The 27,180-nt window shown below is 32.9% G+C and overlaps 3 protein-coding genes and 1 long non-coding RNA gene across 4 annotated transcripts; all 4 read left to right on the top strand.

Annotated features, from left to right (window-relative positions):
• The first annotated feature begins 6,393 nt into the window (after positions 1-6,393).
• Positions 6,394-8,175, top strand: LOC112012274 (uncharacterized). Its single transcript, XR_002882950.2, has 2 exons — positions 6,394-6,820; positions 6,907-8,175. It is a non-coding gene; the product is annotated as an uncharacterized LOC112012274 (long non-coding RNA).
• Positions 8,176-10,044: 1,869 nt separating this feature from the next.
• On the top strand, positions 10,045-13,842 carry LOC112012285 (uncharacterized). Its single transcript, XM_024044673.2, has 5 exons — positions 10,045-10,320; positions 10,548-10,680; positions 11,692-11,816; positions 11,975-12,121; positions 13,497-13,842. The coding sequence occupies exons 1-5, from the start codon at positions 10,123-10,125 to the stop codon at positions 13,629-13,631; spliced, it is 738 nt and encodes a 245-aa protein (XP_023900441.1). The 5' UTR covers positions 10,045-10,122; the 3' UTR covers positions 13,632-13,842.
• Positions 13,843-13,970: 128 nt separating this feature from the next.
• Positions 13,971-16,174, top strand: LOC112012284 (UDP-glycosyltransferase 708G1). The gene has a single exon (XM_024044671.2). The coding sequence runs from the start codon at positions 14,644-14,646 to the stop codon at positions 16,069-16,071; it is 1,428 nt and encodes a 475-aa protein (XP_023900439.1). The 5' UTR covers positions 13,971-14,643; the 3' UTR covers positions 16,072-16,174.
• A 6,819-nt stretch (positions 16,175-22,993) lies between these two features.
• Positions 22,994-24,975, top strand: LOC112012259 (UDP-glycosyltransferase 708G1). The gene has a single exon (XM_024044640.2). It carries the CDS (start codon positions 23,182-23,184, stop codon positions 24,574-24,576), a length of 1,395 nt encoding a protein of 464 aa, XP_023900408.1. The 5' UTR covers positions 22,994-23,181; the 3' UTR covers positions 24,577-24,975.
• Positions 24,976-27,180: the final 2,205 nt, after the last annotated feature.

Raw genomic sequence — 27,180 nt, 5'->3', positions numbered from 1 at the left:
GCTCCAATTCTCAATGTAAAATTAACGTCAAGCAAGAGTGCATGTAGAGATTAAATCAATGAATCAAAGGGATAAATTGCAATCAAGTAGTTACAATGTTCACAATATTAAAAGATAACCCAAATAAAAGTCAAATTCTAATAAGCTCCATAATTAATAATGAGAGTATGATATTTCAAAGAAATTGGTTTTTTTTTTTTTTTTTTCTTTTAGAATTTTAAAATGGGTACTGAAAGCACAAATAATAAAATAGCTAACTTGAGCACAAAATGGGTAGGGCAGTGGAATATTGTGGGTAGGGACGGAACCAGGATTTGAACCTAGGAGAGGTGAAAGCATGAACCAAAAAAATTTCCAGTGACATGGTTTATTAAAAAAAAAAAAAAATCATGGTAGACAAAATAACTATACATTATTACCATAAATATTTAAGTCAAGAAGGAAATAATATGAACCAAAAAAGTTGAAAGTTACAATATGATATTCAAACCTTTTCAGAGAAGAATAAAAAAAGAAGAGGATTTTGGATCTCCAAATTTTGGATAATTAGAATTAATATGTTGATTTTATCACATTGACCAACTCACCAATATGATAAACTTATACTTCTGGATGCAATTAAAAATCACACTAATGAAGTTTTCAAAACTTTGTTTGAGGATTTTAAAAAATTGGGATATTAATAGTAAGATTTAGCAATGCTACATCATTAATATTGGTTTCTAAAAGAATTTTGCATTTTATCTTTTGAAAAAAATTTAAATATTGTAATTGACTTTCCTGTAATTTATAAATTAATTAAAAAGTTATATAATTATTGTCACCCCCGTAAGGGATTTTTTTTTTTTTTTTTCTATGAGCTATTGAATTATGATATTGATTATTTGTTGATTTTTTGTTGTGTTGTATTTGGACTATAGAGGAGCCATGAGTTCAAAGAAAGTGTTAAGTAATTAGTTTCTTTTAGGCTATTTGGACCAATCCAAAAATTTGAGGGGGGCCAACTATAAACTCTAAAATATGGGCATGCAAATAAAATAGCTAAAAAAGTTATTCAAAAAAAAAAAAAAAAAAAGCTAATTTGAGAGAAGGGGGGTGGGGGGCCTGCCCATTAATGGGTCCATCATTGGTGGGAATATGCGTACAAAAAATATAAAGATATTATTTTTTAACGAGACAAATTGAACCCACTAAAATAGAGTAAGAGTTGTACACTAAGATCCATTCACTTGAGGAGCCGGGCCCATGACTATCTAGTGCAGTAATAGCCTATAAACCCAATATGTATCTTTTCTCTCTAGCTCTTATCTCAAATTGCAATGTATTGGATGATCTAGCCAAGGACGTGTATCCATTAATTTTTCTCTTTTCTGGAGGATACATGTACCCTGACTACTTATCTACGTGTGACTACTTATCAGCGTGTTGACTGGAGCATGAGAAATGTTTCACATAATGTTCACATTTTCATGTTATATATACGAATTTTAGATGCGATGGAACGTGGACATGATATGAAATGGTTGGATACTCGGATGTGAAACAATGAAATCTATCTTACAACATATTGAAATGGCATCATTTGTATGGGTAATTCTTACCTACCCTCGGAGTGTCTAAGTTTTTTTCCATTTGTGTTTACTGTTTACACATCAATCACATATTAAAATAAAATTTTTAATTATCTTTTGGAAAATATACAAAATCTCCCATTAAGTTCCCATAAAACATGTAACTACCCTAGAAATTAGTGTAACACTTAATCCTCTACCGGATATTGATTTATGTGTGTAGACGACTAAATTTTTGGTTTGAAATAAATCAAACAAGTAAAATAATTTCACAAATGTGAATTTGTATTGATGAATGTGTGGTACAATTCTCTGTGATTACAAAAGAGTAATCATCTGATTTGATCTCCTTGAAAGATTTATTGGTTGGAATTGTAATAATGTGATTTTGACTCAAACACCAAAATCCTTCAATTTGGCTGAAGAATGGATCGAAGATCCTTGAAATAGAATTAGAATGAATCTCTGGCTATAAGCTTGTTAGAAATTCTTTGTTCTTCATGTTCTTCGGGTGTTCTTCGTGTCACGCATCAGCATGTGTAAGCGATGACATAAGCAGCTCAGCACGTGTAAGCGATGACATAAGCAATCCAATCAGGCTATGACATGTGTCACCAATTAGACTTCGCCATGTGTCGCTCACTTACCTCCAAACTCCTATAAATAGAAGCCTTCCCAAGGCATTTGAACACACACCAAGCTATCTAGAGCATAAGCAACATTAGAAAAGATTCAGAAGCACTCAGAAGTACAGAAGCTCTGCAAGAATCAAGCCTCAAAGCCTTCAAGAACTTCAACCTCAAAACTGAAAACATCCGAAGCCCAAACTATTAACCTAGATCTTGAAGTTTGCTAGAATCAAGCTCAAAAGCCTCTAGAAACCTCAACAAATTGTAAATCAACGAAACTCTTCAGATTCAAGCCTCTAAAGCACCAAAGAACTTCCACCATAAACCTTCGAAGAAAATTGAATCAGAGGATTACTCTTTTGTAATCACAGAGAATTGTACCACACATTCATCAATACAGATTCACATTTGTGAAATTATTTTACTTATTTGATTTATTTCAAACTAGAAATTTAGTCGTCTACAAATTCTGGCATGCCTGGTGGGACCTCTTTGCCTTTCATCTCTTTCTCCTTCAAAAGAAAAGAAATTCGACATCATTTTGCTACCAGCTTCGATGGCCTCTAGCAAGAATGTCCGAAAATCAATGGTTGATGCTTCCATTGTCGATGATTATGTCTACCCAATCACTCGCAGTTGATCCAAAGCTCTCGATTAACTTCAACCCCAACCAAGCAAAGAAAGCAAGCTTCATACTATCATCTCTTTGGTATTTCTTGCAAACAAGAAAGCTATTGCTAAGGATTCATCTGTCTCAAAAGATTTGGAGATCGATAATGAACCATCCCCAACAAAGACCTTTTCTATCAACTTTTCACCCATGATGAGAACTTAAGAAATGAAGTACCTTTAACTCATCCTGTGATTCTCTTATTTGATCTCCTTGAAAGATTTATTGGTTGGAATTGTAATAATGTGATTTTGACTCGAACACCAAAAATCCTTCAATTTGGCTGAAGAATGGATCGAAGACCCTTGAAACAGAATTACAATGAATCTCTAGCTATAAGTTGTTAGAAATTCTTTGTTCTTCATGTTCTTCGGGTGTTCTTCGTGTGTTCTTCGTGTTCTTGGTGCGTTCTTTGTTTTCGAAGGTTTATGGTGGAAGTTCTTCAGTGCTTTAGAGGCTTGAATTCGTAGAGTTTCATTGATTTTGGTTTGTTGAGGTTTCTAGATGTTTTTAAGCTTGATTCCAGCAAACTACAAGATCTAGGTTGATAGTTTGGATGGTTTTGCTTCAGATGCTCTTTGGTTTAAAGTTGAAGTTCTTGAAGGCTTTGAGGCTAGATTCCTACAGAGCTTTTGCACCTCTGAGTGCTTCTGAATATTTTCTGATGCTGCTTATGCTCTAGATGGCTTGGTGTGTGTTCAAATGCCTTAGGAAGGCTTCTATTTATAGGAGTTTGGAGGTGGGTGAGCGACACGTGGCAGAGTCTGATTGGTGACACATGTCACAGCCTGATTGGTTCGCTTATATCATCACTTACATGCGCTGGATTGCTTATGTCATTGCTTACACGTGCAGGGCTACTTATGTCATCGCTTACACATGCTGATGTGTGATTGGTTTTTGTTGCATGCATTTTATGCCCTATTTTAATGACACTTGGAAAATTTCTGTTGATTTCTGAATAGAGATAGCAAAACCTAGCAGCAGTACGTGACGCTTTGTAATTGGCTGTATTTTGTGGACTTGGTAGTATGATGTGTCAGCTTGTGATAGGTTGGAAATTTTCCCTCTCTACAATGTGTAAGCCATTAATTGTGTAATTCTTAATCCTTAAGAATTATGAGCGTAAAAAAACTCTTACTTGGTATTGATTTATTTTTGCTAGGCCTTGGTATTGTATTGTGTTATGTGTTTATGTGAAAATGCAACACTAATAAACATGGACATGTGTCATCACGTGAGTAATTTATAATTTATTTTCACATATGGTGAATAGTATACACATACAATAATATAAAGGAGTTTTAGTAAGTCATTCAAAACTTTGGGTGTTTTGTCATTTGTGTTTTATGGAATAATCTAGCATCATTTTGCGGCAAATAAGTAATAAAAGAGAAAGTTCATAGTACACCATGAGAAGTGGAGAGAGTGAGAGTATATTTGAAAGTAATTGTCAATTTATCTAGCACACGAATGAAATCAATCAATTAATATATATATATATATATATAAAGAAAGATGCTACGTCTACAACAATTTTACAACAAATCACAGGTGATTAGTTGTTATTGGTTCAAATTTGAAACTAACACTAAAATTACTTTTTTGCCCCAACAACAACAACCAGTAACAACTGCCACTTAGGATTTGTTGTAAAAATGTTATAAAAGTGTTGTAAACATATCATTTCTTATATATAAAAGTACAAACCTTATTATGTGGGAGAGCAAAATGTTTTGCCATGTGTTGCATTCTTTGGTATTTTATTTATTTAGTTCATTGAATTAGCCAATGAAATAAATGCATATATTAAATATCTACAGTTGAGCATTAATTATTTATAATAAATGAATTTATATGATTATTTTTAAAATTTTATATAAAAACTATTTTTTATTTGGAATAATAACAATTATAATAATAATAATAATAGATTCACAATATGATATTTTTCTTGTGTTTAGTTGCTTTGAAAACAATTGACACAAAAGCTATAATAAAAATTAAATATTTATGAATTCACTAAATAATCTTAACCATTTAGATTTCCCAATGACATATATATATAAACCGACACTAGTGTAGTATTTACTTTATGCAATTAAAAAGATTACTAATAGAATAAATATTTTTAATTAGTTTGTTATACTAATTATTTTAAGTGGTATATTAATATTTAATTATAATTAAATTTTGATATTATTTTTCTAAAATTTATATGAGAAAAAATTAATTTAAAATATGATATTTTTGCTCAAATTTAGTTGCTTTTGAAACTGTAGAAACAAGTTGAACAAAAGGAAAAAAAAAATGACACATAATGAAGATGTTAAAAAAAAATGATTGAAGAATATTTGCATTTTAATTTTATCAAATCAATATTTTTATTTTTGAGTAGGCGTGAAACATGCCTCTATATATATATATATATATCAATTACTATATTATGTAATTTTTAAATTTTTAAATATGATCAAATCAAACTTTTATTGTCTTTTGATTTTTTCTATAAAAAATTGTTATAAATTATAAATTTTTATTAGAACAATTATTGAAATATTGGATGAAACTAGGAAAGTATTTACTCTCCAACATGACTCATCTTTCTTGACATCTAGCTATATTGGCGAGGTTCGGAATGAAGATGGTAACTGGATCCTTGGCTTCTATCGCCGTATTGTTGTCACATCTAGCTATATTGCTGAATTATGGACTATGTGACGGTGTCTTGTCTTTCTTGATTGTAATGTGTGCTTTATTTTAATTTGATAAAATAAATAAATTTTCCATTCCAGCACTCTTGTCATCTCTTATCCTAGTAAACTGATATCATGATTGTTATTAACTTCTAGTGGTACTAAAAGCTGAGATCAAATTCAACTCATCAAATGAAAAAAAAATGTGCTCATTCTAATTCATATGTCTTAATGATGGGACCTCATATTAAGATCTTCTAAAATTCCGAGGATAATTCTAATGAGAAGTTCTTGAAAATTATATCTTTTTATTTTTATTTTTTGGTTAAAAAAAATTATATCCATCTATATTGAAATGAGTGGATTAAATTTTGTTACATTATTAATAATTTGAATAGATATCAAAATCATGATGGTCAACATTTGTTTAAACGATATTGATGTAATATAATTCAATCCACCATTTATTTATAGTGCTACTGATGTGGTACTACTCAATCACATTTGTTAGCACGCAATTTGTAAATCTTTTATGATAAAATTTAGCATTTCTTTATATTTTTGTCTTGTGTTTAAAAGTAAATACATCAATTTATAAAGTTAATGTGGTAAGATTTGTAACACCCTAGCATCACTCTAAATGAGATCAAGCTATTATTTTCATCAAATCCTTCTGTTACTAGCTCAATTGCTAAATTTATCACTGAAAGGACAAGCTAAAATGTAGTAAAAATGACGACATCTTATAGTGTTGGAAGAATGACAACATGGTGACATGAGGTTCTCTTATAAAAGAGAGCTCTATCAAGTAACAAAAACCCATCTCCAGTATCACAATGTCCACTTTCATATAACAGAGTACACCCCAAAGGAGTGACAATTGAGAACACAAGGAGCTTTGGCTTCCAAATATGTCTAACGCACTTGTGTTCTCAGGTCACCCCTTTGGGCTTCCTGTTTACATGGCATGACAACAAACCATTGTAAGAGAGAAATAGAACCCAAGAAAACCAAAATCCCAGATGTTCAGGATAACATTTTTCATGTATCAGAGTACACCCCATAAGGGTGACACCTGAGAGCACAACTAGAGTTGGCTACTCTAATGTAAAGCTAATGCAGTTTGTGTTCTCAGGTCACCCTTAATGGGCACTATGTTTACCTGAAATCTCAAATTGAAGTTTTTAGAGACATTTTTTAACAAATAAAAAAGGGTTTTAGGAGTGGACTCATCAACTCCTTCTCACATGACAGGTAATACCTCTCTTGTAGGAGTATATTGTTTTTCCTTTCTATTACTCTTTATATTATCCATCAAATGGTCACTTAATTTGTTACAGCCTTGCAGGAAAATGTAGTCATTGTAGTCCCTTTCAGTTTCAGCAGGATTCAACCAAAACGCGCTTCATGCCACAAGGTCCTAGAGACCAATAGGAGTCTGATATTGCAGAGACATCGTGTCAATATTTAATTTAAATCTTGAAATGGCTTCATTTGAAATGAAGTGGATCAGTTTCCTCAAATTTTCACTAAACCCTCATGCTTTTTAATATTGTTTAGTAGATATTATTATTAAATGAACTAAAACTTATGATTATAAGCTATGACAAATGTGGACCGCATGTTTTTTTTTTTTTTTGGCTGAATTAATGTGGACCACAAGTTATGATTATGAAACCATCATGTTGACATTCCAGATGGGTCTTTTATTTTTTCCAAAAAAAAAAGATGGGTTTTTTTATTTATAATTTAATTGTATATCATCACTTAAAATTAAAATAGTGACAGTCTATGTTAAAGTTAAGATTTTATTCCTTCTATATAACAGTACATATGACATCATGCCTTTTAAAATTTTAATTAATGTAACTCTAATATATTTTTAGATTTATAATATTTAATCTCACTTCTACTTTTCTTAATTCAACAAGTTTATAGGTACCCAAAAATTCACAAAAAAATTCAGACACTCTCTTATCTTTGTCCTGGTCAAAGATCTTTTAATTGAATTAGTATCTTTCCATGCACAAAATGCTTGGAGGACTAGGAGAATAGGGTTTGAGCAATATATTAGAAGCATATTGTAATTATCTCTTAAATATATATATATATATATATCTTTGTACTGTAGTGGACCTACGTGAGGTGAGCCGACAAGTATATGTAAGTGAATGTGAAATTTTAGTGAGTTTTTCTTTTGTCGGTAAGACTTATCATACCTAATATTCTAGCCTGACTTGCAATAATGAATCGTTTATCAAATTAGGGCAATCAGGACTGGTGGGGCTATGGACATCTCAACTTTTGTCAAAACTCAAAGATGTAACTTGAAAGGCAGGCATGAATAATCTTTTATATGATTATGGCATCTTCTTTTTGTCAAGAACTCAGGAAGGAAGAGAGAGGATTTCGGGTTTATCACAACTTTAGAGGCTTGTAATAATGTTGTTCTCATAATCTCATGTAATTATGCTGCTCAAGTTTTGGCTGGGTTTGCAAAGGAGAATGAGGAGGAACTCATTTTGTTAGAAGAGGGTCCTAGGCCTCATCCCTTCTTCCCATTATATAAAAAGATTCAATGAAATAAAACTGCTACTGTATTCTATTCCTATTTTTTCTTGGCTAATAATGTATAAATGTACAAATAATCTTTGTAGAATTAACAAAATATACTCTAAAAAGGAGAATATCTAAAGAAGAAGATGCATGATTGACAATAAATAATTAATCTAGTAGTGGTACTCTGGTTATGCAATGTATTATAAGCCTATTTAAAAAATTTTGTATATTACTTTTATGTTTGTGTTTGTGAATTCTAATAAGTATTATTGTTTCATAAAAAAAAATATATGGATGTTTATCCTATATCGGTTGTGTGTGTTAGAGTTTTAGTCTTTATAACTTTAGGCTACTACTACAAAGGTTATGTTATTTTGTAGTGGTACCCTGGTTATATAATATATTATAAGCCTGTTAAAAAAAAAAAAAAAACTTTGTACTCTCTAATGCACAAAAGCAAGGTTCCACATGGAAGCAACGCAGAGTTGTTTGAGGGATCACTACGGTAATCACTCATCCTATTCTTATTTTGGTAGATTCCATTAAAGCATCTTTGTTAAAGAAACTAACAAAATTGGAAGAAAATTGACGACTTTTGTAATGTATTGTAGACTAAAAACAATTTATAAGGCCAGAAATTAGAAATCATACTTAACTTTTGTAATGCATTGTGAGTTAAGTTATTCACATTCTTAACACTCTTTTCCGCCGCATATACTCCCACTCTCTAATTTTCTATCAATATTGCGTTAAGAAGGTGACATTTGTTAATGAAGCATCTCATTTTTTACACAAACGGCCTCTCCTCTCTAAGCATAATGGAAGTGGATCAAATGGATTGAAACGGACCAAAATGAATAGAAATGGACCGAAGTGGAAATGGTTGGACCGAAGTGATCGAATGAATTAAAATGGACCGAAGTAGACCAAAGTGGACCGAATGGACTGAAGTGAATTTAATGCAGAATGAAATTATTCACCTAAGGTAAAAATTTAAGTAGAAGCTCTTTGTAGTAAAATCAGCAATAGCTTCAATGATAAGTTGTACTTTGAAAAATTTTGTTGCCAAGTGAATTCCAAAACCTCTTTCTAAAACTCGTAATGCATTGTGAGTAGTGGACATTGTGAGTTAAGTTATTCGTGCACTTAACTTTCTTTTGATCTTCCTCCCCGATTTCTTCCACTCTAATTCTTTATCAATATTACGTTAAAAAGGCGATATAATTGTCAATAAAACAACTCTTTTTACCATAGTTTTAAAAACCGAAAACTATGCACCAATCCGATCTGATAAAAAAGCTTCAAAATCGATCAAAACAGGTCAAAAATCGGTCAAAATTGAGATCAAAACCGGTTCTTTGACTGCACCAGTTTTTAAAATAATGCATTTTTACACAAAACTCACCTTCTAAATCATCATCGAAATGGACTAAATGGGTAGAAGTAGACAAAAATAGACCGAATTGGACCAAATGGATCGTAGTGGACTATAAATGAACTGAATACCGAAATGGACCGAAGTGGATTTATAACATACAATGAAAAATTTCACCATAGGCAAAATTTAGGCAAAATTTGCCAAATAATATATTTTTCCAAAAAAATTAGGCACGTGGCATGCATTCAAAGTTATTTAGTAAGTTGGACTGTTTTTGAAAATCGAGTTTGGCAAAATCGACTTTGGGCTGGAAAATGAACGTTATAGTGGCGTTTTTTTAGTGCCTATAGCAGCGTTTATAGAAAACGCCACTATAGGGTTCCTATAGTGGCGTTTTTACAAACGCCACTAAAAAAAACGTCACTATATCGTTTATTTTCCAGCCCAAAGTCGATTTTGCCAAAATCGATTTTCAAAAACAGTCTAACTAACTAATTAACTTTGAACTCATGCCACGCACCTAATTTTTTTGGAAAAATATACCATTTGGCAAATTTTGCCCAAAATTTAAGTATACTCTTTGTGAGTTCCAAAAACCTCTTCCTAAAACTCGACCGCCATGGACATGGAGATCGATCCCCCAAACACGAATCCTGAGGTTGAGATCAAAGATGACGATCTCTTCAAAGCCGCTGAGTCCGGCGACGCCTCCACCTTCGAATCACTCTCTCAGAACCAGCTCTCCAAAGCTCTCTCTCTCCGAAACGAGGACGGCCGCTCCCTCCTCCACGTCGCCGCCTCTTCTTCTCATCCCGAGGTATCGTCTCTCTCTTATTCCCTGTTTGTTTTCCGCGAAAACCGTTAGAAACTGAATACATATACACACGCATAGCAACTAAGAACACTCACAAGGATTTTACTTCAATTTCTGTATTGATTTTTGGGAAGTATTAGGAGTTATTGAGTTCTGTATAAAACTGTTGGGAGTTAAAGTTTGAATCTTTGCATTTTTTGAGAGTTATAAAGTGGTTTTGATGGGATCAGGTGGTGAAGGTACTATCAGCAATCGATGAATCAGCAAGTGTGATAAACAGTGCAGATGAAGAAGGGTGGGCGCCGCTTCATTCTGCAGCGAGCATTGGGAATTTGGAAATAGTGGAAGTTTTGTTAAGCAGAGGTAGAATGTTTTTTGGTATTTTGTGATCAGAGTTGTTTTTGGAATTATTGTTTCTCATGTCAAGATTGGCACTGTTGTATAGTCTGTTTGATTTGGCGATTTAGGAGATAAAAGCGAGTTTTTGAAACCCAAAACACGATAGCTTTTTTTACAAACGCTCATTTTAAACCCAAAATGTCATTTTGAAACAGCTTATACAAATGCACACTTGGTCTCTAAATGAACTCCAAGCTATTGATACTATTCGGAAACCCTATGAGTTGGCTAAATGAATAGAATCGGAATTTTTAAATGCTCAAATCATGTTTTGGGACAAAAAATTGAACTGAACATCTTTTGGGGGCCTAATTATATGTAAGGGGATAAGATTGCTGGCAAAGAAATGAATTGAATTTGAATTAATGTGAATTGGCAGACAAAGGACCAAATTGCATCAAATATTCTTTAGTTTCCACTTTATTTATATACAAAATGGATTTCATGTATTTATTGGCACTGGTATGGTATACAGTTCTTGTTCCCAAATTCTTTTCCCCCTTATTTTTCATGTATAGGCCTAAATTTGTAAGCTTCTGAATCAACACAGCATTTCATCTAGGAGGAAGATATGTGGGGCAGTTTAGGCTGTATTAGAGGCGAGTGGATCACCATTCTACCCATCAATCTGCACCATTTTATTGATCATGAATTTTTGGTTTGATTTATTGGCAAAAAATAACCTGGGCTTAGGTAACTGTGCCATTACTTTGCTCACTCTAAATCTTAAACAAGCATATGTGCTATTATTTATAGGGAGATAATATGAGGAGCTGTTTAGTTGGTAAGATTTTGTTTAATACCTAAGATTATATCCTTCTTGATAATAGCGGTAGCAAAAGAATAAGGTAGCACATTTTAGGGGCTAGTGCCTTATACTGTTTACCTCTTTTTTTTTTTTTTAACCTTCCTGTTTGCATTTTGGGAAATTGCAAGATGTAGAATCCCATATGTTCTGATTTTTGCATTTTACAGGAGCTGGTATTAATATGAAAAATGATGGTGGTCGCACTGCCCTTCACTATGCTGCCAGTAAGGGATGGATGAAGATTGCTGAATTTTTGATCTCACAAGGGGCAAAGATTAATCTGAAGGACAAGGCTTGTAACTTCACACTAGAGAATTTTACTTGATATCTCAGAGCCCTGTTTTCTATTTATCTTCATCTTCATGTGCACATTTCATGCAAATAACATCATTTTTAATGTTTTTGCATTTTCTCTTATAACACTAGTTGTATGACATTCATTGCCTCCAGGTTGGTTGCACCCCATTGCATCGGGCAGCTAGCACAGGGAACTCAGAATTGTGTGAACTTTTAATTGAGGAAGGAGCAGAGATTGATGCTGTTGATAAAGCTGGTCAAACTCCTCTTATGAATGCAGTTATTTGCTATAACAAAGAGGTAAGCTTGGTTGGAGTTGCCAGGGAAGATATCTTTGTGACATTCACTGGAATTGTTTTTTTCAGTAAAAATTAATTTATTAATACCTTCACTTTTGCGTGTTTGATGCCTATCTTTTTCCTCTTCTCTGTGTTGGGACAATGCATTGTTGAGCAGCTTGAGCCTACTTTGCCTGTGCTGTGTCTGAGGCCTCATCATTTTACTCATATAGTTAAGATATAGCTTTCTTGCTTTTCCTAGCAAAAAAATAAAGCTGAAAGAAGGATGCTTGGGAAAAGGATTAATTTTAGCAAGTGCGTGCCTGGCGGTTAGTTTAATCATTCACATTGGCCGTCTATATTGGCCAAAATCTTCCTGGATAAGAAGAAATTTCATTTTTCCCCTCTTGAAGAACACCTATGCAATGTTTTTTCTTAGATTGAGCTTGAACCGAGCTGTTCTTTCTCTTATAAATCTTGGTTTGATTTGATTTTACCTAAGCTTGAGCTCCTTCATGAGCTTTGCCAAGTTCAATGGATCTTTGTGTTAGAATGAACAATCTTACATGTTGACATGCATATATAATTGGAAAAGTTCTCAGTTTGTTAAATCTTGCTGGTTTCTCTAACATCTGAATCTTTTAGAAGTATATTTGTGGTTAAAAACTCGAGCGGTTTTTCTAAAAATAGCTGCATTATGCTTATGGGAACTGTTTGCAAGCTTTAGCCAAGCATGGTGTTGCTCATCATTGACTTTTTATATTATTGATTTGAATATTGAGCTTTGGCCTGGTTTGTAGAGCCCGTTGAAAAAAGTATTGAATGAGCTAGGTTGAGCTGTTAAGTGACAGTAGGTATATACTTCATCATCTTATAGTCAGTAGCTGCTTCTCCCTCTTTTTTTTGTTATTTTTCCCCTTTTTTCTTGTGTGCGGGTTGATAAATTTTTAGTTCTCATAAAAGTGGTATTTTTTCTGAGGTTTTATTAGACATATCCCCAATGTACCAAGAAACTGAGTAAACTTCTCATTTATTTATTTATTTTATATATATAAATAAATATATTGTCTTTGATCAGGGAAGTGAGATGGATTTTTCATATTATATCGATGAACTTTTACCATTCATAATTGTCTAATTAAATTCTTTCCTTTGGGGTGGATATATTTAGAATTGTTTGCATCTTTGAGCAGTATTATTTGTTTCTTTAAGGTGTCTATTTGAAGTCATGTACATAATAAACTTGCTGATTTACTTGAAGCTCTTGTATCTGATTTCCCTTTCATTTCAAATGCATCACAAAAGATGATTTAAAAATCATGTAGCTGATATGAGGCAGAATGCATCAATGCAATTTTTCCTTCCCTTATAAATTTTGATCTGTGTTTGTTTGACAGGTAGCTCTACTTTTAATAAGGCATGGAGCAGATGTTGATGTGGAAGACAAGGAAGGATACACCGTGCTTGGTCGAGCTTCAGCTGATTTTAGGCCAATTCTAATTGACGCTGCCAAGGCCATGCTAGAAGGATAAACTTCAGAATAATTAGCAGATTAGAAGGGGAATCCTTTAGGTGAGGCTGACGTGTGCTTTGTTGAAGAATTGTACTGTGGTTAAATTCCTATCAAGTCATACAAAAAGTGTGAAATTCACTGTACAGACATGTAAACAATCATCATCATAGTCATCAAGAGCCTATAGAGACAATTGAAGGATGTATAAAATTTTATTGATTTAATCATAACAGGGACTATGCTGCTAGCTATATTTAGGTAGAGATTACCTGCAGTTTGATTAAATCAATGACAGCAGAGCTTACTAAGTAGAATTTCAGCAAACATGTGGAATTTGTGCTATCTGGAGATCACAAAAAAGAAAAAGAAAAGCATTGATCTTAAAGCGGTTAATGGGATTGTTTATGGTTAAATGGTTGATTCCATGTGACTTTTCAGAATTAATATATTTATACAATACGCTCATATGCTGTTGCTGAAGGCGCGCGCACACATACACGGCACGGGTGATCAAATTGAAGGATTGGTGACCTTCCCTTCTTAATTTCTAACCAACAACCATTCGTCCCTTGATTTTAAATCAGTTCCCAAGTTCCTCCTCGATCCGGAATTTGTGCCATTACTCAATTTTGTATAATCAATTTCTGAATGAGAGATACATATTCTACATGGGATACTAATTGTTATTAGTGTCGGTGTTTTGGTTGTTCTCTGACGTGTGAATATATTGTGGTTACGCCTGTGCTTTTGCCAATTATGGTAGAGGATAGTTTTGTTTGTACTTGGTAGACTTGTATGATTGTATCCCCCTCTCATGAGTGATGAAACTTGAGCGGGGTAAGTTAACTAAAAGTTCTCAAAATAATAGAGTATTGGTACGCTGCAGCACTAGCGGATACGTAGGACAGAATGGGTAGGTAAATCTGTAGCACTAGCCTTGAGTGTGCATTAACAATTAGCCTTGAGAGTTGACTCTCTCTTTTAAAGTTTCATCCTCTACAGTTTAGATCACCTCCACTGCTCTGCCAAACATGTCAGCTTGTGATGATCTTCTACATCCTCATCCTCATGTAGCTCTTCTCCCAAGTGCTGGCATGGGCCATCTCACACCCTTCCTTAGACTCGCTACACAGCTTGTTCACCACCATTGCAATGTCACCCTCATCACCACCCACCCAATTGTCTCACTTTCTGAGTCTAAGCTAATCACCCACTTCCTCACTGCTTTCCCTCAAGTCAACCAAGTGAAATTCAATCTTCTCCCTTTGGATCACACCACTGCCAACTCCACTGACCCCTTTTTTCTTCATTTTGAAACGATTCGTCGCTCAGCTCATCTCCTTTCTCCTCTCCTTGCTTCACTTTCACTACCACTTCATGCTCTTGTTTGTGATGTGACTTTGATTTCCTCTGTTATTCCTGTTACTGAAGGCTTACATCTTCCTAACTACATTCTTTTCACTTCATCAGCTAAAATGTTATCCTTCTTTTCATACTTCCATATTTATGCATCCAAAGCTGGTGATGATGATCCTGCTATGCTTGGTGATGTTGAAATTCCAGGCCTTCCTTCAATACCCAGATCTTCAATCCCTCCTTTACTTCTTATACCAAATAATATTTTTGCAAATATATTCAAGGTAGACAGTCCCAAAGTTACCAAGTCAAATGGGGTTTTGATCAATACCTTTGAGGGACTTGAAGCAGTGTCACTAGAGTTGCTTAATGGTGGAAAAGTAGTTGAGGGGATGCCTCCTGTGTTTGCTGTTGGTCCTCTTGTGCCATGTGATTTTGAGAAGGGAGAGTTGGGTAATAATCAATTGAAGTGGCTCAATGAGCAGCCAGTTGGGTCAGTGGTGTATGTCAGCTTTGGTAGCAGGACAGCCATGTCCAGGGATCAAATAAGAGAGATAGGATATGGGTTAATTAGAAGTGGGTGTAAGTTTTTGTGGGTGGTGAAGGACAAGAAAGTTGACAAGGAGGAAGAAGAGGGTTTGGAAGAGGTGGTGGGGCATGAACTCATGGAGAGTTTGAAGGCAAAGGGATTGGTGGTGAAGAATTGGGTGGACCAAGGAGAGATACTTGGTCACAAGGCTGTGGGAGGCTTTGTGAGCCATTGTGGATGGAACTCAGTGATTGAGGCTGCTTGGCATGGTGTGCCAATTTTAGCATGGCCACAACATGGGGATCAGAAGATTAATGCAGAGGTGGTGGAGAGAAGTGGGTTTGGGATGTGGGTGACAAGTTGGGGGTGGGGTGAAAAGGATATGGTGAAGGGGGATGAGTTTGGGGAGAGAATTAGAGAGATGATGGGTAGTGAATTGTTGAGAGGGCAAGCTACAAACATTAGAGAAGAGGCAAGGAAAGCTCTTGGAGACTGTGGAAGTTGTGAGATGACTTTTAAAAGACTTGTTGCAGAGTGGAAGATGAAAGGTGGTTGTGTTTCTGGTTCTAAATGACAGCTTTGTGCTTTGATAGACTATTCTCCAAATTATGTTTGGAGGTGGAATATTGAGTTGTAATTTGGAAATTTTTATTGTTAATTTTCATTGTTTGGATTTACAGGACAACAATTTCAATAAATCAATAAAATTTAGAACCTTGGAATTTTAAAATACTAAAATCTCTTCTTTTCTTTTCTTTTTCTTTTTTTTTTTCAGATTTTATCAATGTTATCATATAAAAAAATCCACAATTACTCTTCACATAGACACCATCCATCATCATTACTATTGTAGTCGCCGCCAACGTTTTCATCACGACGACACCACCACAATCAGCATCATCATTGTCATCGTTATATATCACCACCATTATCACTTCTCATTGTTGCACCACCACCACTTTTACCATGCGTCACAACCGCTACCACCAGCACATGTTATGACCATCTTTACCACCAAGCTTTGCAACCGTTACCTCCATTTTATGACTTATGACCACCCTTATTCACCGTTACACTTTCACAGTCACCAATACTATTACCAACACTGTTTTTATGGATACCATATATCTAATACATGGTATCCTTTTTCTATATCAATACCATCCCTTCCTTTTTTTTTTCTTTTTTTTTTATTTTTCTTTTTGAGGAATACTATAGACTTTCATTAAAAAAGAATTAGTCATAATCCGCGAGAAGAACATCATGAATGCTGAATAACCACTAAAAAGTCTTACATGTTTAAAGTTATGAGCTATAACATTTCAACACCATCTTCTTGTTTTAAATTTTATACCCAAACTAGTCGCGGTCCCGCATGTTGCGCGTGATTACTTTTTTAGGGTGCTCTTATTTAGTTAATTTTTACAATTAGGACTAATTTAATAAAGAATAATGTATTTTATAACTATACTGTGGGAAAAATCACAAAAGTAATATATATAAATTTTGTTGTATCAAATGAAAACAATATAATTTTTCTCAAGAGTTCAAAAGGTAAGTTAGCGAAAATATTCAATTTTTAATAAAACTTATTTATAACATTTTGTGTATCATCAAAAAGTACATAAAATTTAGAAATTATTCTTTTAGTTTTAAACAAACTTTCTCAAACCCAATTTTTTCTACCCTATACACCAAAAAATATATCTAAAAAAATTAATAAAACTCAACAAAAATATAATTTAAAATAAAAAAGAAAGAGAAAAATAAAAATCACATCATAATCAAACTCCTTCTCAATATGTAAAACATATCAAACTCCTTCTCAATATCCAACGCACAATCAAATTAAAAAATTTTAATAAGTTACGCAATAGAAATAGATGGCCGATTCCAAGCAAAAGTGCTAGTTGTAGCTTTATGCATGATGATTTTAACTCTTTTACCTTAATAATATAAAAATAAATAAAAAATAACATAAAAATAAATCAATAAACCAAGAGTACAATTCCAAATGGGAAAAAATTAAGGAAATTTTTTGAAAAGAAGAAGAAGAAGTATTGTGTAACTATTGTCATAATCTAATCCAATATTTGAATTTGTTTTCTTAAAAATCTTCAAAAATATACTAATGAGATATGGAAGATGAAAAGTAATATCAGATATTCGTAAACGCTTAAAATAGTTACTCAAATATTTAGGAACATCCTATAAAAAAGACAACAATTTGCTACTAATTTGTTAAACAAAATATTTACAAATAGTGAAAGGAAACTACACAAAGCACATCTTCTTCAACTGTACAAACTATTCTTCATCATATTGTCCAAAATATCATTTTTCAAATAAACTAAAACCTAACAACAACATAAAATAGGACATATTATAATATGATTTTTCTCCAAATTAAGTCAATAACAAACACCATTGAGTATAAACCTCTAGCAAGAGATCTATAACATGCTTGATTTGGATTCCTCCTATGGGGTAGTTGTCAGGTTATATCTTTTCTACCATCAAATGTTAAGCAAGACTTGTGAATGCCATTTTATAGAATTTTTTTTTTTTTTTATTCTTCATTGATTTTATTTTTCAGTTATAAACAACTAAATTAAAGTAAATGAACATGTAAATGCAAAATTATATGTAAAGTTAAAACTGCTCAAGATGAATATGAATAGAAAAAAAAAATTTGTTTTGATTTTTTATTGATTTATTATTTATTTATAACATCATAATTAAAGTAGATGAATATTTAAAGTTAAAACCACCTAAGATGAATTTGTAAAACCAATATATTTATATATATTTAATATTGTCAAAAAAATTAAAGGTAAAAAATAATAAGAAAAAGAATAATAATGTGACAAATGAGGTTGCTCAATGGGAGTGTAGCAATAACAAATGTCATGCTTCAGATTTTATATATATATATATATATATCAGAGCAACTCTAAATAATATTAAACAATAACGGCATAATATAATAATTAAATAATAACAAATCTACCTTATATATGTTGGGAAAAAAAAAATATTTACCTCAAATCCCAAATCTTTACTATGCCATTCTTAGAACCTACATACATCCAACTTCAATCACATTGAAGCCCCACTGCCATCACATTATTGGTATGTTAATCATAGCTCATCACCTACCATGTCATTAGAGATAAGCATCCACATTAGCATTTGGAAAGATATATGTAAAACACTAAAAAAAAAAATGTATGACTAAACTATTTTGTTTTTTCTTTTATAAGTAAAAGTAAGACTACTTGCAGGAGTGACATACTCACTGAGGGTAGTTTGATTGAACATCAAACCATCGAATGTACGAATTATTAGCTATAGCCAGGTAGTGTGTATCTTGGATTTTTTCAAGCCAATTAACATATCATTCACATCATATATGGCATATCAAATCCAACATGAAAAATTTAGAAGCATCAAGCATTACAAAAGTTATAATATACGAAACAGAAAAAGGAAAAAAGAAAAAAGAAAAAAAAAAAGCATGATGGCCAAGACCGAAGAAACTGTAAAGAAAGAAGGAAGACAATTGAGTTTTACTTTGTTTATTTGGACATGTCATTAAAAAAAAAAAAAAAAAAAAGTGCCCTAAAATATGAAAAAACATATGCTGAAAAATAATTTTTTTTTGTTTGACTTATATTTCTAATTTCTTATTGCAATAAAAAATTCAAAAAAGAAACAAAGAAACAAAAAAACAACTGTTCAACTTATGGTAACAAATAAAATATAGAATAAAAGGGGGAAAGAAAGACATAAATTATTGCTCATGTCAAACATGGTCCCAATTTGAATACTACTAACAAAATATAATAGAGGTATTATACAAATTAGAGATATTACCTTTTGGTGGAAACCATTGCCAGTGTAAATGGAGATCCTACTCAATGTATAGCTCTCATCGAGCATGAAATCTACGTAATGAATGAATATGTTAATATAAAAAGAAATCCCATCTCCCTTGACGTTGGCATCCTACTATTGCAAGGCTCTCTTCAGCACTTGGGGTATCCTTCTCCAGGTTGGCATTGTCACCTTTGAAGCCACCAAACATTGTGCTCTCTCGCAGTTAAAGGCATCACCTGCAATGTCACCACACCAGAATGGTATTGTTTGTTTTATACTCCATATAGCAAAGAAAACGTTTTGGTATAATATTAAATAACTAAGGAAATGATTGGAGGAGACAAAATGATCACTGTCTTTTCATATACACAACGGAATCAACTGTTACAACATACAAATAAATGTTTTATAAAAGTTTTAAAAATTAAAAATAAATGGAAAACCAAAATTAAAGTCTGACTGACTCTTTGAAAATGAAAAAAATATTAATAGATGAATAGTGATTATAATCATTCTCTCTTTAAGAAGAAATGATATGTTTCATAGTAGAATTTCCTTTTCTTTTTTTTTTTTTAAATAAAATTTAGTTCACTTATGGTGGTAGTGCAAAAGACCACCTTGTATCCCATGCTATTCACATTAAAACTAAAATTTAATGTTGAAAGGAACTTTGAATATAGACAATAGAGTTTATGGTGGAGTGTAGTGCATCATATTGGCCACAAAAAAATTAATTTTGGAATGGAAAACTAATAGAGTTTGTAAGCCAAAAAAAAAAAAATAGTGAAGTGGCCGATAATGTGGCTCAACAGAAACGTAGCAACAATAATTGCTACGCTTCAACTTTTACGTGTATATATATATATATATATAGATAATGAAAACTATTGTTAAAATTCTCCGTTCCAAATAAATACAACTTTATTATAGTCTGCGCAATTCACGGCTTCAAGGAAATTCAAATTCTACCACTTTTTTTTTTAATTATAAAAAAAATAAAAAATAAAAAAAAAATAAAAAAGTCACCTTTTGTTGGTCATTGCATTTAAAAGTCTCCACTTGTTTATGGCATTTTCCAATAATTACTTATGGGACCAAGCAAGTGCCAAGTCCCCCCTTCCTATTCTTTAATAAGGACCTCCTAACTCACTCCTCTAAAAAAAACCAATCCTATATATTGTGGACCTGAGTTTAATATTTATTTATTAAAATGGAGAAATATGGTTTGCTCAAGAAACATTATTGTATACCCTCGGATAAAAAAATAAATAAAAAACATGATTGGATATGAAAGTCATAGCAGAAGATAGACCAAATATCAATATATCAGAATATGAGAAAAGATAAAAGGAAGTGGTAAATTATACTAAATTATTCTCCTTATTGAAATTTTTATAAATAGAACAATTAAATATATGCTCAAAATATTCTATTTTAAAAAAATGTTCCTACTAATTTATACAAATTACAAGAGGGTAGTTTCATTCATTCTCACAAATCTTCAAAGGAAAGTGTCTTTTCGTCCATGGTTTGGAATTTTTTTTTTTTTTTTTTTTTTTTGGGAAAAAAAATGAAAGTTCTATTAGGATAGTCTTAGTGTGAGAGAGTATAGACTTTTTCAAAGGAAAGTGTCTTTTCGTCCATGGTTTGGAATTTTTTTTTTTTTTTTTTTTTTTTGGGAAAAAAAATGAAAGTTCTATTAGGATAGTCTTAGTGTGAGAGAGTATAGACTTATTACATGTTGCATTTATACAAACCTGAAAAAGGGAGTAAATGTTTGAGGTAATGTCATTTCATAAAACCTAAAGAGAAAGGTTAGTGTAATTAGGCATAAAATTATAAAACAAATTCAAGACAAAAGGTATTAAAAGGCAGAACATAATTTAGACATTTAATTGGGGGATTAGGTAAATTTTTTATGAGCAATAGGTGCAAGAGTCCCCAATTTAAATTAGATTAAGGCTTAGTTAAGCTGAGTAGGTGAAATGGTTTCATTTGTTTATATCTAGGATTGGCCTAATTTGTTACAATAAGAATAAGGATACAACAATTTTAAAAATTACTAACATGATTTGTTGGATCAATGCATACTAAAAGATGTATCAATGCTGGATTTAGATCAAAGTAATATTAATATGACTTCTTCTAATTGAAGCAACATCACTTTTATTTGAGTCCAGTACTACTGACATTACTTTTATTATATATCAATCATAAGAAATGATAATGTTAATAGTTATGACAAAATTTTGAATAATTTTTAGGTATTTTTCAAAATACAGTAATATAATACTACATTTTCTTAAATTTATAATTGACCGTACTAATTAAATTTGTAACAAGATTCATCATAAATGTGAGAGTAGAAAAAGTTACGACACGCCACAAGGTCCATGAGTCCTTAAAAATTTTCTCAAAATTACGAGGCATGTTTTTGCTGTCAAGTGCATTACAGATAAAGGTCATCAAAACACTACATGTCGACATGGTTCGTATTAAATTGCTTTGCCAGTTTCCTTGTCTGGGCCACAATGTCGTTAATCATTGATTGATTTTCATGTGACACCCATATTGTGACAACGGTGCAACTTCTATTCTAGATATGGGGTACGCCCATGACTCAATTTTTGTGTGAAGAAAAAGGAAGATGGATTCGATGTTTGAATGTAAAACTTTAATTACAACGCAGCATATTTATAGCTCCTGTTTGTAGCGGTGTTGGTCGTTTTCTCAAGGTAAAGTTGACTATAAAAGGTCACATGTTATGGCTTCTATTCTACTTTTTCTATTCCATTCTATACTCCACCAATAAAAACTCGTCATATGTTCACCTAATTAATTAAATAATAGTTAAAATAACAGTAGTATTTAATAATGGTAGTATTTAATTCATTAAGTGAAAATGTTTTAAATTTTTATTGGTAGAGAATAGAGTGGATCAGGAAAAGTGAAATGGAATATTTGAACTCGTTATGATAAGGTAGGTTAGAATTAGTTTTTTTTTTTTTAAGAGGGTTTCAATCTATGGCGTCTGTTCCTGATAATAGCTATTTATCATTAGACCAAGACACCAATCAGTGTTTGTTGTAAACGGAAATTAAACCCCAGATCTCTTATTCAACAATCAGAAACTTTACCAATTGAGCTAACTGGAACCCACAGGTTAGAGTTAGTTTTTGTAAAATATTCTCTTACACTCATTTTACATTATATTCATAATTGATGTATATATTTTAAATGGCAAAAAAAAAAAATCATATTTAAAATATGAGAGTGAAGTAAGAATATTATTACCCTATTAGCATTAGCGTAGGTCAATAATTTCAAGGCCTTCCGGCCTAGTGCCAATAGATACTGATAACATGTCATTGTCCATATAGATTTGATCTAAGACCTAACATATGCACATTTTACTTCACACACACACACTCATACAGTTCAATCCAATTCAATCTAATTGGATTCATTCAATTTGTGGAATCACATAAGTCATACAAAGATCCACCAACCATGTTAAAAGTTGAAAGACTGAAAAAAAAAAAAAAAAAAAAAATGTAAGAGTACGGGACTACTAGTGTCCAATTAGCGTTATCCAATTAGCAACTTAGCATTAGTTTTGATCAATAATTTCAAGGCCTGCTATTGTCCACAGAAACAGTTAACACTCTTTATTGTCCATAGATATTGGATCTAAGACTTACCATATACAATTTCACACTTATACAGTCCAATTCAATCTAACCGGATTCATTCAATTTGAGGAATCACATACAGACATACATCACACCTTCAAGCTCAACCAACCATGTCAACTTGTAATGAGCTTTCACAGCCTCATCAACCTCATGTAGCTCTCCTCCCAAGTGCTGGTATGGGCCATCTCACACCCTTTCTTAGACTTGCTACAAAGCTTATCCACCACCATTGCCGTGTCACTCTCATCACCACTCACCCCACTGTGTCACTCACTGAGTCTCAATTCATTAGCCGCTTCCTCTCAGCTTTCCCTCAAGCCACACAATTGCAATTCCATCTCCTCCCTTTAGACCCTTCCACAGCCAATTCCAATGACCCTTTTTGGCTTGGTTTTGAAGCTATTCGTCGCTCAGCCCACCTCCTCTCTCCTCTCCTCTCTTCACTTTCTCCACCTCTTGATGCTCTCATCTATGATGTAAGTTTGATTTCCGCTGTGATTCCAGTCGTTGAAAGCTTACATATTTATAACTATATTCTCTTTCCTTCATCAGCAAGAATGTTCTCTTTGTTTTCACACTACCCAAACTTTGCATCCAAAGCTATATTTGGTGATGTTCTTGAAGTTATTCCAGGGCTTAAGCCAATACCCAGATCGTCAATCCCTCCTTATCTTATCCCAGATAGTCTTTTTGCTAATATAGCCAAGGAAGACAGTCATAAACTCCCAAAATCAAATGGGGTTTTGATCAATACTTTTGAAGGACTAGAATCAGAAGCACTAGAAGCATTTAGTAATAGAAAATCAGTGATTGAAGGGTTGCCACCTGTGTTAGCTGTTGGTCCTTTGGTGCCATGTGAGTTTGAGAAGGGAGAGTGGGATGAGCCATTGAAGTGGCTCAATGAACAAGAAGATGGTTCAGTGGTGTATGTTAGCTTTGGTAGTAGGACAGCTATGTCTAGGGACCAATTAAGAGAAGTAGGACATGGGCTACTTAAAAGTGAGTGTAGGTTTTTGTGGGTGGTGAAGGATAAGAAAGTTGACAAGGAGGATAAAGAGGGTTTGGATGAAGTGGTAGGGCATGAGCTTATAGAGAAGATGAGGGAGAAAGGGTTGGTGGTGAAGAAATGGGTGGACCAAGGAGAGTTACTTGGTCACAAGGCTGTGGGAGGGTTTGTGAGCCATTGTGGTTGGAATTCAGTGACTGAGGCTGCATGGCATGGTGTGCCAATTTTAGCTTGGCCACAACGTGGGGATCAGAAGATTAATGCAGAGGTGGTGGAGATGAGTGGGGTTGGGATTTGGGAGAAGAGTTGGGGATGGGGTGGAAATGATGATCAAATGGTGGTTAAGGGGGAAGAGATTGGGAAGAGAATTAGAGAGCTGATGGGGAAGGAATTGTTGAGAGTGCAAGCAGCTCACATAAGAGAAGAGGCAAGGAAAGCATTTGGTGTTGGTGGGAATTGTGAGAGAATGTTCAAGCAATTGGTTGAAGGGTGGAAGTGAGCAATAGGAGCATTTGAGGGTTCATGCATAGCTTTGAGCTTTTATTATCAAATATCAGTCTTCTTCCAATTGTAACAATGTGTGCATTTTCAACTGTTGCTGGGAAGTCCCATTAATCTGCCTTTCATATCTTTGCACTTAGTTTAGTGGGTTTTAATTAAGTTTGTTATTATCTTCAATAACGGAAAAATGGGAAAATTAGTAGGGGTAAGCAATTTTCATTTCATTGGTCAAAAGGGTGTACATCAATGAGAATTCAATGCGTGATACCTGGAGGAATCTATGTTAACATTTTTGTTGTGGTTTGTAACTCTATTTCAAGGCTTGTCCTATATTGAGAGTTTACAAAGCCTTTTGTAGGTCTAAAGATGAAAAATTATTACATACTTTTGAAATACAGTAATATATTTGCTTCTCTCACATTCATAACTCCACAATGAATTTAATTAATAGAATCAACCATGATGCGAATAGAATAACGAGGAACAGACTTTTAGTGAAGATTGAGAGAGAGAGAGAGAGAGAGAGAGAGATTAGTGGGGCTTGTTTGAGATTGGGCTTGAAAGGGCTTAAAAGGCTGCTGCTTAAGTATTTTGTAACTAGAAAGTTTGGGCTTTCTTGTGAAAGAATTGCACTGCAAACTTTAGTGAGTTTGTTATTTTGTGGATTGTGGCCTGATTGGATAAAAGCCCTCAGACCAAAAAAGCTCCAACAAAAAGATGCAAAAAAGCACGAGGTTCAACTTCAACATATCTTTTTGCTTGATTGCTTGTCTTTGAAACACGTACAACTCTTGACATGTTTTACTTATAGTAACTTCCACCTTCGGTCTTAGACACTCTTGACCATTCAAATGCAAATCGTAACAAAACATGTAACCAATAAACGCATGCCACGTATGAGAGCATTCTTACAGCATCTTTAACCGATTGTTATCCACCGTTAGTTGCAGCAAATTCTATCTCCCTTCCTCTCTTCAGCAAGAGAGTGTGAGAGAGAGAACCATGGTTTCCTCTTCATTCTCTCCTATCTCTCAATTTTCATTAACCAGCTTCAATGTCTGTGAGAAATCCACTAACCATAAAATTAACAAAATCCCAATTGGGTGCACTTTGAAACTCACAAGTTCCTCTGGTTCTTCTTCAACTTCTTCACCATCTTGCCAAATTCTTCACAAATCTCTTCCCTTGGCAGCTTCAGTTGTTGTTCTTCTCTGGTCAAATCCAGATAATCATCATAGATTATCTTTAACAAAAACCATGACAGATAATTGGCATAATGCAAGAAATAGTGCAATAGAAAACTAGCATATAAATAATAGTAGAAAAGATGATAGAGAACTAAAAGCAACCGAAAAACCTATAGCTATAACATATAAAGACAATAAAAAAGACTTTGAGAAAGATGGCCTAATAATGAAAATAACAACAGGTATAGAAAATAATGGAAAGAATCTTAGTGCTATAGAAACAATGCAAAAGAAGAAGTTAGACATAATGGATGAAGACAAAGAAATAGGAATGATAAAGAAAGGCATAGTAAAAGAAATGTTAGAAAAAATTGAAAGACAAAATGATGAAAAGATAGAAGCCATACATAGGAAGTTAGATATAAAAGTAGAGATAGAAAAAGAAAGACAAAAGAGCACTCTAGTAGAACTAGTCAACAAATGATAGAAAAATAATAATAATGATAGTTTAAAAGAAAAAATTGATGAAAGACTAAAATCAATTGAAAGATCCATGATATATACCCAAAATGATAGTTTGGCAGAATTAACTAAAAATATAGAAATTTTAAATATACCTTTAGATATAGATAGAAAAAGAGACATAACAGTTTTAAATACTACTGAATCATCAGATAATGAGAAAACTGACAGACATATTAGAAATACTATTTGTCATAAATGTAAAAAATATGGACATACTAAAAAACAATGTAAAAGACATAATAAAATTGTTAAACAAATTAGTCAATTGGAATTTGAGAAAGATATAAAAGATGAATTAATGGAAATATTTAAATGTTCATCAAAAAGTGATAGATCAAGTTAAGAAAAAGACAGAACTAAAATCAACCAACCAATCTACTTAAAGTCAATAAAAGAAAAATGAAACAAAAAGACTATATAATGAAATTGATAGATAATCTACCCAATCACTTAAAAGATAAAAAATGCTATTTACTAAAATTGAAAGATTCAATAGACATACTTATTGCTTATATTCAGTATAGGAAACATGGACACCATGTTACGGAATGTGGAAAAGGAGAAAAAGCTAAGAAAGAAAAAACAAAAAGGAAACAAGATGGAGTAGATATAAAATTAGTAACTCTACCAGACTTAATGATAGAAACAAAAATAATAAAATAAGAAAGAATAGAAATTAAAGAGGAGAATTTCACATATATAAATAAACAAAATATTACAGAAATAATAAACTTGAAAGAATTTTCTAAACCCATGACAGACTCCTTCATTAGAAAAAGACACTCACAATAGACAAAATTTTTTGAGTCAGAACATCACCAAGTATAGCTTTGGATGCAAAATTTGGGAAGTGTGAAAATAAAGATAACATCCTTGCTGATGAAGGAAAG

Source organism: Quercus suber, unplaced genomic scaffold, assembly GCF_002906115.3.
Source record: "Quercus suber isolate HL8 unplaced genomic scaffold, Cork oak 2.0 scaffold_109, whole genome shotgun sequence".
In the NCBI taxonomy this organism is placed as follows: domain Eukaryota; kingdom Viridiplantae; phylum Streptophyta; class Magnoliopsida; order Fagales; family Fagaceae; genus Quercus; species Quercus suber.
The sequence above is the reverse complement of the archived record's forward strand: the minus strand, read 5'-3'. Positions and strand labels throughout refer to the sequence as shown.